The sequence below is a fragment of the Nansenia antarctica genome, assembly GCF_963989245.1.
Source record: "Nansenia antarctica genome assembly, contig: SCAFFOLD_205, whole genome shotgun sequence".
Classification (NCBI taxonomy): domain Eukaryota; kingdom Metazoa; phylum Chordata; class Actinopteri; order Argentiniformes; family Microstomatidae; genus Nansenia; species Nansenia antarctica.
In genome coordinates, this window is record NW_027663464.1 from 137,808 (window position 1) to 150,551 (window position 12,744).

The window sequence follows — 12,744 nt, forward strand, 5'->3', positions numbered from 1 at the left end:
AATACACCCGGAACATCACATTAACTATGTTACATTACCTCAGAATACACCAGGAACATCACATTAACTATGTTACATTACCTCAGAATACACTAGAAACATCACATTAACTATGTTACATTACCTCAGAATACACCAACAACATCACATTAACTATGTTACATTACCTCAGAATACACCAGGAACATCACATTAACTATGTTACATTACCTCAGAATACACCAGGAACATCACATTAACTATGTTACATTACCTCAGAATACACCAGGAACATCACATTAACTATGTTACATTACCTCAGAATACACTAGAAACATCACATTAACTATGTTACATTACCTCAGAATACACCAGGAACATCACATTAACTATGTTACATTACCTCAGAATACACTAGAAACATCACATTAACTAGATGGAACAGCCAACAGCATTGTAACATCAGGGTTCTTCCCAAAGAATGTAAGCGGTATTACATACAAATACATATCCAGCTATTCCTCACAGGTTGAACTGAAAAGGTGCAGGCTTTAGTTTCCAGTTGAGTTATATGAGCTAGATCCCTTTCAGTGAGATTTTTTATCAGAAGCTAGCTACAGAGGTAACTTGTTAGCATCAAGCTAAACTCTTAGCTAGCATGGACTTACCAAATGGTGGAAAAGTTGCGTCGTCGAACAACGTCTGGCAAAAACGGAATTTCGCTGGCCATTGTGGGGTTGAAACAGGGTTGCTCGGAATGAATGAATTGTTTAGGTTTGCTATTATATAATATGATTCTCCTCAGGAAAATCCGCGAGTGAGGAGATTCCCGCTGTTGACAAAGACTTACTACTGGTTATTACTGGTCCAATCAGCGATGAGATTACCTTCTGGTCCAATCAGATGTGAGATTACCTGTTTTGACCAATCGCCTTCCCTTAGATACAACAATCTAAATATCTGTGACTGTAACCAAAGTGATAATAATTTATACAACAGTTAGTTCCGACCAAGTAATTTGATTGGACAAGAGGCATTCCATGAGTTACGATATCCTACGATATAAGTCTTGATTAAAGGTGGTTTTTCTGTTGAGATGTTTGTGATTTGATTCACCAATGCATATTATGCCACAAATATCGTAATATAATTTTTCGTAATTGACAAAAACGTCACGTGATTTTATGGGTAGCTAGTAGCTACTGGTGCGTTGTCACGTGACAGGAAGTATAGTGAAGCGGTCACCAGCAAGATAGCATTGCAAGACTGTCACCAGCAAGATAGCATTGCAAGACTGTCACCAGCAAGATAGCATTGCAAGACTGTCACCAGCAAGCGAAATGACCCGAGTCGTGAGAGAGACTCGAGGACGGGGAGAGATCACAGCTGAGCTAGCTAACGTTAGCTAGTTAGCAATTGGAATTCAGTGCAAGAAACAAACCGCCGATGGACGACTCAGATCTGGACTTCGTAGTCCTCTGTTCCAAGTTGCTTAAACGAGTGCCCAGGAGAGCAGGCGAAACTGGGGAACAGAAGAATACCAAACCCCAGTCCTCGACTACGACCAGCGCTGGAGACCAAAACAAGAAGAAGAGGAGTCAGAGGAAAAGAGATGTTGTCACAGGTCCCAGGGTCGCTTTGGACAGTACATCTCAGTCCGCGTCCTCTGCCGCCTGTCCTGAACTTAGCAGCCAGCTTTCCTCCAATACAGCCGATTCTAAACAAACAGTGGTTAATGGAAGTGTTGGAGACAATGGGTTATCGGCTGTGGAAGTGGCTGGGGGGTCCCCCACACGTGAGGACCTCATTGAGCGGGGACTGGGGGCGAAACAGAATGTGATCCACAGGATGCAGCAGTTCAAGAGAGTCCCTCCGATGATTATGCACAGTGAGCGAGACCAGCCTGCAGCAACAGAGTCAGAGACTGAGAATGACAATGGTCCAGCTACTCTAATGCCCCCGGATCCTGGTGAGATGCCATCAGTATAATTCTATTAGCACTCTGTTTCTACCCAACTTCAAGTTGTTTTTCAAATACAATGAGTTTGTTTTATATGCCTGTCTGACTGCATGCTTCTGTGTTTCTCTATAATTATTATAACCTTTATGCGTCCAGTTCCCTCCACCTCCTCAGCCACCCTGGATTCTGAGGGGGATGAAGCCCTAGCCCTCAGGCTGCAGGAGGAGTTGGACAGGGAGGCCAGAGTTCAGGCTCGGACCGTGGACCTGGAGGTAGAAGGCCTGTTCTTCTGTCAGCTCTGCCAGAGAGATTTGTCCGCCATGAACCCTGGGAGTCGTACACAGCACATCAACAGGTCAACACACACACACACACACACACACACACACACACACACACACACACACGCACCCTCTCTCATACACAAATTGTCACATGTTTCTAAATGGTCCTACATCATAATGAATGACATTCACATGATCAGAATGACTGGCTCAAGAGAGCGGGATAAACTACTAGACCATGGGATGAAACTGATTCTTTATCAGGACATTTCAGATAGCAGTGTTATGAATAGATCAGAGATGTTCTATAAGACATGTCTCTTCTACACCATGCACGTGAACTCACTCGTTAACCTGGTTAACACCAGGTATTTGAAGGAGACGGGTCGTGTGTGTTGGCATTGTCAGAGGTTGCAAGTTTGAGACTCGGTTGGAGCAACGACAGCTTGACGTCTGTTTCATTGGTGCCTTGATCCAGAGCTTCCTGGTCTCCCTTTCACAGGTGTTTGGATGAGAGTGAGGACAGTGCACCCTGTGTCCCCGCCCCTCTCCGTGTCCCAGAGTGCCCAATCTGTGGGAAGGGGTTCAAGTCCAGAAAGAGTCGCTCCGCCCACATGAAGCGCTGCTCCTCAGACATGGGCGTTCCCCCCGCCATGCTGCTGCAGGCTCTGCATAGACAGGCTGCCGAGACCGGGAGTGACAGCTCTGCCAACCAACCGTGAGTCACCCACCCCACTGTGGGTGTACTTAATATAATGCAAGTGTTACTTTGGCCAAGACTACTTGATACCTGCTTTTTTATACTTGATTTTGGACAGATGTCTGGTGTAGAATCCTCTCTAGTTTACTAACTGTACTACCTTTAAGTGTACTACTTCTAAAGGGGGCTTGCCGTGGTAGCTCCTTGATTTGTTTTCACAATGAAAAGTGACTCATTACCAAGCATGAGTCTGTATAACACACTTCTTGAATAAACATCTCCGCTCCATGCAGACTGCAGACGGGAGGCTCCAAAAGGAAAGGCTCCACAGACCCCAGCCTCCCAGTGAGGAAGAGGCCCAGGAAGAAGACCCAAGCTCTGGACGAGGACACCATGGTGGCCCTGGCCCTCTCCAGGTCCCTCCTGGAGCAGGCGAAAGAGAAGGAGAGAGAGCTACAGAGGGAGATCCCTGAGCCCCATACCTGTATGAGACCGTTGTTGAAGAGGGGAGTTGAAGCAAGTATGGCAGAATCTTGACTTGAGATGAGATGAGATAACGTTTATTGCCATTTATGCATACACATTAAGCATACACATATAGGAATTTGATTTGGCGTTACAGTAAGAGCATTTCTAAATGCAATGCAAACAAAACAACACAGGACAGACAGCAGTGCAGACAGAACACAACAAACTGACTTAATCGTGAACTTATTTTTGTTGATATAATGGCTCAAATTCTGATTGTAAAAGAGGCAGTTGATTATTGAAAAAACATTTCCCTTAACTACAGTATATCAATATCAACTGCTATAGGTACCTATTCTATAATTGGGTAATGACACTGTCAGGGGTTCTTAACCCTTTTAGTCTTGCAATGCCAAATTTACATCAAGCCTTCCTGTGACCCCAACAACTTGATTGCGGGCTATGCTATGCCAGCAAATAATAATGACGTCCAAGTGCAATTGGTTGGATTTGAACAGAACAGAACACTCCAGAACACCTCAAAATAGAGGCTACAAGTGCAATACACAGACAGACACGGGCATGGTCTTCATAGAAAAGAAAATAATGCCTTAATTATGAAATCATGAGAGGCTGACCCCAAGTTTGGGAACTACTGCTGTAGGTACATTGATGATGGTGATAGTGATAGTGATGATAGAGTTAATGTGAACAGTATCATAACCAAGCCCACTCCTCTAAACCCCTATCTATTCAGCTAAGGGGCGTGGTAAAAGGAAAAGGGGAGCCCCCCCTCGCCCCCCTCCCCTCCTCCTGATTCAGGATGCCGAGGTGGCCCTGAGGCGGCGGGAGGAGCGCGTGGCCGCCCTCCTGCTCCGCACCCATGCCCAATCTCCCCCCACCCCTACACGCTGCCCCAGCAGGCTACCTGCCCAGGTGGCTAGTTCCCCCCTGTGGCAGAAGAGTGCACTGCGGGACAGAGGGCCCAGGTCCCCCTCAGAGTTCTACACCCCAGAGCTCAGTGCCTTTATAGGGCCTTGGGAGTCAGTAAAGGTGAGATGCCAACAATGCTGACAGATGTATTATGTAATTATAACATGTACAAATTTGTAGAAATATTGTACATTTCTATATATCTCATGCAGTAAGTGTGTCAGGCTATATTTCTCTCTCTACAAGTTTAGTATCTGTGTTTTGACATGATTTATCCAAATGCAACTTACATTCTCATCCTTGTCCAGTTTTTGTTTTGGCATGAAAGTTAATCATGTGCATCTCAACTTTTCTCATTCACACACTCTCATTAATGTTTTCTCAATATGTTCTCCTCTAGCCTGATGCAGTCTCTCCTACCAAGTCCAAGCCAGGCCCTGCCACTAACCCCAATTCTCCAAGGAGAGATAGCACCCCCATCTCTACGGTTCAGAGACCCCCTGTCCCGTCCCTGCTGGCCCCCTCCGACCCAGGGCAGCAGCTACCTGTGGGTAGCCAGACCGTGAACAGCCAGACTGTGGGCAGCCAGACCGTGGGCAACCAGACCCTCCAGGATCTGATGGAGCTGGCAGACGAGGGCATGACGCTCACGCAGTGGGGATACTCCTCCACGGGCACTGCCAAGGGTAAGAACGGCACCTGATGTAGGACACACACACACACCCTGATACGGACTCAGCACACACCACACACACACACCAGGGTTTCCGTTAACCGGTAATTACCGGTCTTTGTCCGGTAAAATTTGTTGAAGTCCGACAAATGTAAAACTCGTCGGTCATATTGTCCGGTGAAAATAATTCCCTCTAAGCACAATTTGAATACAATTCGCTAAAGTTCTCATTCTGATTCCTTCTATTTTAAAAAAGACGAATATATAGGCTATGTATTTCTTTTATTATGATATGATTTGACGCCGGCATGATGATGACTCCTAATGTGTAGGCTAGCGGCTGCCTATGCGAAACAGCGGCGGCAGGGTTGCCAGATGGGATTGACAATACAGCCTAACCAGTCTATTACCGCTAAACCCAGTAGCCCATTCGGCGGTAACCCGGCCCATCTGGCAACCCTGCGCAGCGGGCCACCATACGCAAACGTTGCAGCTCAAAGTGCACCATAGCGAGCGATTAAATTAATGTAAACATGGCAAAACCAAGTAAGCTTAGCAATGAGGAGAAGTAAGCTTGGCAATGAGGAGAAGTCTGGCTCTGAAGAGATGGAGGCGGCTGACGCCGTCGCACCGGTTGCGCGAACAATTCCTCCGGGACAACGCGTGCGTGTCCGACGCCCGGCTGGAGGAGCTGCTGGCCCGGGCGCTGGAGGTAGGTAACCAGTAACTACGGCGTGTCCGTGCTGGGGAACTCCAGCGAACCCAACTGGGATTTCATCTCCTCCCTGTTTTTCACCAGCACCGTGCTGACCACCACGGGTGAGTGCGTGTGTGCGTGTGCGTGTGCGTGTGCGTGTGCGTGTGTGTGTGTGTGTGTGTGTGTGTGTGTGTGTGTGTGTGTGTGTGTGCGTGTGTGTGTGTGAGAGACAGCGAGTGAGAGAGAGAGAAAAAACCTAATTAAAATGTCATCGTATCCCAACCTGCCTATCAGTATCAATTGTTTATCAATAAACAGTTATGTTCTCCTCATTGTCATACTCCCGAGTCCGATTAAGTATGATTTGACAGGCAGCTAAACTAAATGCCTTCCCAACCAGCGAGACCTGGTTATAGAAATGACGTTGTTTTATTGATAAAAAAAAAAAGGGTAAAACTGGAAAGAGAAAATAGAAAACTCACATTAATCCCAAACAATTTAACAAACTTCAGTTAACGTAATGTGGAGTCCGTTCATTGATCGATGCCGTCTGTTCAGTTCCCAGTGAGGCGCCCGTTCAGCGCTGGACATAATGGCATAGCGCGCATGCGAATCATGTTATATTATTATATATTATATAGCTCGCATCTAATCGTATCGGATGAGAAATAGACATTAAATGGCATATATAGGCCGCTACACAACAGTAATCACCGCGACAAACAGCTATATTATATTTTAATATGATGACCGGAATAATTCACGTTTGTCTGGTAAATCCAAATCTTCCCGGTCACGATGTCCGGCGGCAAATTTTTCTAACGGAAACCCTGACACACACACTCACACACACACACACACACACACACACACACACACACACAGACTCAACACACACACACACACACACAAACAAACAAACAGCAATACGGACATATTAAGCACTCACATTCACAGTCCTGCCATTACCTGTCTGCCCTCTGCTCCTCAGGTAAAGAGAGCAGCCCAGCTGTGGACCACTTCCCCCTCAGTGGCTTCATCCCTGAAGAAGGCCCAGACCAGCACCATGACGACCACCACCATGACCTCCCTCTGAGTGGCTTCATCCCAGAGACCCACCACCACCCTGCCTCTCGCCTGCAGCCCAGAGCCCCTGCTCCACACACCAGCCCAGACAAGGATGGAAGCAGCAGCCGCAACTCGGTGAGAACCCTTCTGTTCAACACCTCTATTCTAATACATGGACTTGATATAACTCAGTCCAAGCTCCACTGTTTTCCTTGTCACACTTCTCCACCTGCTTAAAGGACTACTTCGGTGTGGAAAATGAGGAAATGTAAAATGTAAATGTTTTAATCAAGTAAACATATGTTTTGTCTGTGTTTCCCCCCCTATAGGTGGCGCTGTCCAGATTGACCGCAGACCTGACCAGTATGGTGAACAACCCCCAGCTCAGTGATGTCCAGCTACATGTGGACACTGGGGAGGTCTACTTCGCCCATTCATTCATGCTGTATGCCCGCTGTCCCCTGCTGGCTCAGATGGTAAGTGCATGGTGTATTTCAATGACGTGTGTGTGGTTCTGATTTCTAAAGCATTCTTTATTTGTTTGTTTGTTCGTACGTATGTGAAATACATGTCTGATTCCTTTTTTGTCCCCCCATATCCTCTTACTCCTTCCTCTTACCCCCCTCCCTCCCAGGTGCATGACAGTGGTTTTAGGGTGCAGGAGGAAGGCATGCCCCCTACTCAGATGGTGTTAATGGGTGAGGTACCAGGGATGGCGCTGTACACCCTACTGCAGTACCTCTACACAGGCCACTGCCCGCTCACACCCACCCTGCTGCCCCACGTCCAGGAGCTGACATCCAGGTGAGTCTCTGTCTTTGGTTCCTCAGAGTCAAAGACTGGTGGGTTGACCTTCTGGTCTGGACGGACGGACGGACGGATGGATGGATGGATGGATGGATGGATGGATGGATGGATTAATTAATTAATTAATTAATTAATCTGCAGGTGTTCAAGTCGTTTTTTTTATTTTTTACTTAGCTATCAGGTAAAGGACAATTACCTATGTATGTTGTCTGTCTCTCTCTTTTTCTCTCTCTCCCTCTTGCTGTCTGTCTGTCCGTTTGTCTGTCTCTCTGTCTGTCTGCTTGTCTCGTCTGTCACTCTTCAGGTTTGGTCTGCAGGAGCTACAGCAGCTTTGTGAGCTTCACCCAAAGCAGACAGAGACCCAGGGAGAGGGGGAGCTGTGCAAAGAGTACCCAGCCCAGGAGCTCTGCTCTGGGGAAGAGGAGGAGCATGGAGACCAGGCCTTCATGGAGCTCCTGCACTCCATGTGGAGCGAAGAGGATGATGGGAGAGCAGAGGAAAGAGGGATGGAGGAGGGACAGGGGGATGGTGTTACCTTGGAAGATGGAGAAAGGAACGAAGAGCGAGTCAATGAGGAAGAGATGGAGGAGATCTATGAGTTTGCAGCCACTCAGAGACAGAGGGAGGAAGATAAAGAGAGCAAAGAGGAGGATGAGGATGAGGATGAGGAAGAGGAAGAGGAAGGAGGAGTGAATGTACATATGGAGACTAAGGAAGATCAAGAGAACCCACTAAGTTGGTTTTCATTGACTGGACCGCCAGAGAGGAGACATTTAACTCCCAATATAAGAAAACCGGAATGTGACATAGAAAAAGACAGGGGGAGTCCTGATCAGCATAGAGCAGATATTCACAAAGCAGATGTTCTAGAATCAGAATGTAGGAGAACAGCCATAGTGGAACCAGACTCTACAGAAGAACATGGTCCTTCCAGACCAGATGCCGAATCAGAACCAAAGAATGTTACACCAGTCTCCAAGTCCCACCACAGCCCCTGTCGCAACCCGGACCGCAGCTGGAGCCACCTCTTCTCTGACTCCTCGGGGGTGTATGATGAGGAGGAGCCCGCCTATCCACCCCCAGCCTCCTTCTCCCAGCCTTCCAGGACCAGGGTAGAAGGGAGCCGCCGACAACCAGAGGGGCCCCGTCTCCTGTCCTCAAACAGTGAAGTCATCGACCTGTCCATCAGCCCCCCTCCTGTTGTGTCTGCGTTCCCTGTCCCTGGTCTGTCCCCTAGGGCAACAAGTGATGAAGGGAGACCAGGTAGAACGAAGGAGGAGGAGGAAGGAGAAGAAGAAGAAGGAAGAGTTGGTCTGCTGGGTGTGTGTGAAGACTTATCTGAAGAGCTGGTTTCCTCTAGTCAAGAAAGTCTGCAGAGAGAGAGCCACGGTCCTCATAGCATTGCTGTCCTCCACTCTCCTCCTCCCCCGAACAACCGCGAGCAGCCTGAGCTTATAGTCTTGTCTGACTCGAGTGAGGAGATGGAGGTAGATCCAGCCCCTACAAGCCCTCCTAGCCCACCTCCTCTTCACCAAACGACCCAGAGTTACACTCGGATCAGAATTGAGCCAGATACAGAACCTCAGGAACCCAGCTTGAAGGACAAGGAGACCAGTGCTCCCGTGTGTGCTCCTGGTGTTCTCTCCTCAGATCCATGTGCTTCTGGTTCTGGTTCTGCTGGTCTGGACCAGAGCCTTATGGACTGTTCTCCTGAGGTGTCCTGGCTCATCCCAGCCACTCCTCCTCAGGCCAGTAAAGGCACCAGCTCCAGTTCCACACAGACTTCCAGCGGTATGCGCCGCACTCAGCTCTTCCCCAAGACCGGTTTGTCTTCTTCTTCTTCCGCTTCACTTTTCTCCCCTCCAGCCCTCCCTTCGAAGCCTACCCTCCAGACCTCCGCCCCCTCCAACCCTCCCACTTTTTCGACACACGCTGCTGCCCAGACAGAGTCCTCCATTTTCAGAGGGAAATCAAACAGTAGTGGTCCCCGAAGTTCCAGTCTGGGTCTTGACCACTCACCTAAGAAGTACAGCAGCAGTTCGTCTGGGCCAGACCGAGCGGTCGACCCCAATAAACTCTCCCCAGTGTTCACGGCCCCTACCTACCACCGCAGACGGCCTCAACGCCCCAGCCTGACCTCCTCATTCCCCTCCCTCCCCACACAAAACCCCACCACAACCAGGTCCTCTCTACATGACCTCCCCCAGCCGGAGAGCAGCACCCCCCTGCATTCAGACCGCCCCCACTCCCATGGGCTTTCTTGGACCTCCCCCATTTTGAGTGACAGCAGGAGGGAGGGGGAGAGTGAGAGCAGCCAGCGAGGGAGGGGGGTCACAGAGAGCCCGGGAAAGAGGAGGGGTCTTGGGTCCCTACATATGTCCTTCTCTGACCCCTCGTCGCCCAGCAGAAGGTCCCCCAGCCCACAGAAAGAGAACAGGTCCCCAGGCCCACGTAGATCTTCCACTGAGTCTGACTGCTTCCACAGCCCAGGGGATCGACAGAGGGAGAGGGAGGGAGAGAAAAAGGGGGGAATGAGGAATGAGAGTGGAGTGGAAGAAGAGGAGGAGGAGGAGGAGGAGGAGAGGGGGATATGTAGAGAAGAAGAGCAGGAAGAAGGTATGTCAAACAAAAAAGAACAAGAAGAGGAGGAGCTGGCTGGCTGCAGTTTCCAGCAGAGTTTCCTGGCGATGGACGAGCCACCCATGGCATTCGGCGACTCATGGGGCCTCAATGTCGACTGGGATGGAGATGGAGACAGGGATGGAGACGGAGACAGGGATGGGGATGGAGATGGAGACAGGGATGGGGATGGAGACGGAGACAGGGATGGGGAGAGGGATGGGGATGGAGATGGAGACAGGGATGGGGATGGAGATGGAGACAGGGATGGGGATGGAGACAGGGATGGGGATGGAGACGGAGACAGGGACCAGGCGGTGTGCTTCAGCCTGAGGTTGGAGAGCAGCGGTAGTGGGGATAATACCCTAAGGCCGGGGCCAAGGCTGGGAGATGGAGAGACAGCAGGCCCTTCCTCTCCTCCCTCTCGTCAACCTCCCAACCAACCACACACCACGCGTCCCCAAGACAACCCAGAGCTGCACGCCAGCCTCCCGGAAAGGTTTTGGGACGACTGGGAGAATGAGGAGGATGAGGAGGCACAGGTTCTACCTCTTTCTCAGAGGTTGAAGGCTGTCGCCCCAGCCCAGAGAGTGGCCCAGCTCAAGACTCCAGGTACTGTCATCATAGTCTAGCCATTAAAAAGCACGTTATATATATAAACCATATACCCTGGCTTTCCCCAGTATAATTAAAGGATAAATACAATTAATACAATAAAATTGTAAATAAATATATATATAATCATTCTACCTAACTTGGTTATCAGCTTTAATATCTATAAAACCTATTCTCACACTAAATGTTACAATACACTGACAAATACCCGTTTCACTAAGAATGTTGTTTTCTGGTTAAAGCCACAATGTTTACCACGTTTTGACGTTTCTCCACAGTGGCGTCCCGTAGGAAAGACCAGCGTCCCCTGGAGCCCATCACCCCCATGCCCAGCTACTCAGACATGGACACACCTGACCTGAAGAACAAGCTCAACAGGTGCTCCTCCATCCTCTTTGCCCATGCGATGGATCCAAGACGCCATAATTATTATTGCTCATATCAGTGTATCAGTGTTGTCTGGGCTGTGTATATAATTAACCAGGAAAAAAAACGGAATGACTGTGAACTTGATGAGTTTATTTCTCTCATTCTTCCTCGTGTTAAAGTCTCACGGCTTATTGCTAATAATATGGCATAAATTCTCTCCCTCTCTTTCTCTCTGTAGGTTTGGTGTGCGTCCTCTACCTAAGAAGCTGATGATCCTCAAACTGAAGGAGATCCACAAGTACACCCACCAGCTGGTCAGTTCTGAGTCCGAGGACGAGGCACCTTCCCTGGGCCTCCCTAGACCGACGAGGCCCCTGCCTTCTACCTCCATGGCCCCCCGCAGGCTTGTCTCCTGTGCCCAGGCTGGGGGGTTCAAGGAGCCCAGAGCGCCCCCTACTGTCTCACCTGTGAAAGTAACCAGTGAGGAGGATCCGGAGCCTCTCTCTGCCTCGCAGGGTTCCAACACCTCTTCAACGGCATCCAGTGAAGACTCAGACAGGTGTGTGTGGTGTGTGTTGTGTGTGGCGTGTGCGTGCGCATGCGTGCATGTGTACGTTTAGGCTACAAACGTGTGTGAAAGAAACACACCAACTTCCCTTCTTCCCTCTCTCCCTGCCTCCAGGTCCAACCCAGAACAGCCCCGCTCCGTTGACGACGGAGACTCAGACAGCGACAGCGACGGCGTCACCTCCTCCCAGGCCGCCTCCAAAGACCAGGAACGCCTCCAGGCCGTGCGGCGCTTCATCCTCTCAGACTCCGACCTCTACGGCCGGGTTCTCCAGTACCAGCCCCTGGTCCTGTCCCAACTCCAGACCCGCCTCAAGGCAGTGGGCGTCCGCCTGGGCACCGCCAAGCTGCTGGACTACCTGGACTCCCAGTGTATCACCTTTACTACAGCTCAGCCCGGGAAGTCGGCCCCGTCCCGCAGGAGAGGGAGGGGCGGGGGGAAGAGAGCAGTGGCGGCAGCGAGGGCTGGAGCTAGGGGGAGGGGGAGGAGGAGAGGGGCGGCTAAAGTTAGTGAATAGGGGGCACTTTCTTGAAAGCGATGTTGCACCATGAATATTTCAACATCTACTACCATGGAGTGAAGATTATAATAATCCTACAAAGCTTTCTGGAAACTCCCTCCTGAATTGCACTTGACAGAGATAGGGTGGAGAGAGAAGGGAAGGGCAGTTTGAGAGTGGAAAAAAAAGAATCGATGGCAACGAACTGTCAGAAGTGTGATATGTCATTTGATTCACGCCCTTTACTTTTCAATTTAGGAAATTTCTCATGTGTTTTGTACAAATTGCCTGATATTTATGTACATACCGTAATATAATGTTTCATGTTAATGTTCTAAATTGAAAATGACATCTTTTGTGATTGATTTCTACAATTCTGAAATTAAAAGACAAAAGTGATTATTGTTGTTTTGTGTGAGAAATGATATAATATATAAAACATACAACACACATTTGACAAGTTACAAACACTGCTACACCATGGTTGTATGTTGGTTATAAAACT

General features: G+C 49.1%; 1 protein-coding gene across 1 annotated transcript; it reads left to right on the forward strand.

Annotated features, from left to right (window-relative positions):
* Positions 1-1,425: 1,425 nt before the first annotated feature.
* On the forward strand, positions 1,426-12,203 carry LOC308175071 (structure-specific endonuclease subunit SLX4-like; the record flags this gene model as incomplete). Its single annotated transcript, XM_080550795.1, has 15 exons — positions 1,426-1,948; positions 2,096-2,294; positions 2,726-2,941; positions 3,217-3,443; positions 4,149-4,444; positions 4,725-5,010; positions 6,686-6,897; positions 7,092-7,238; positions 7,397-7,566; positions 7,874-9,873; positions 10,204-10,306; positions 10,472-10,800; positions 11,082-11,181; positions 11,411-11,731; positions 11,855-12,203. Coding segments are annotated over 15 exons (5,478 nt in total), but the record flags the coding sequence as incomplete, so codon positions are not given.
* Between the last annotated feature and the right edge of the window lie 541 nt (positions 12,204-12,744).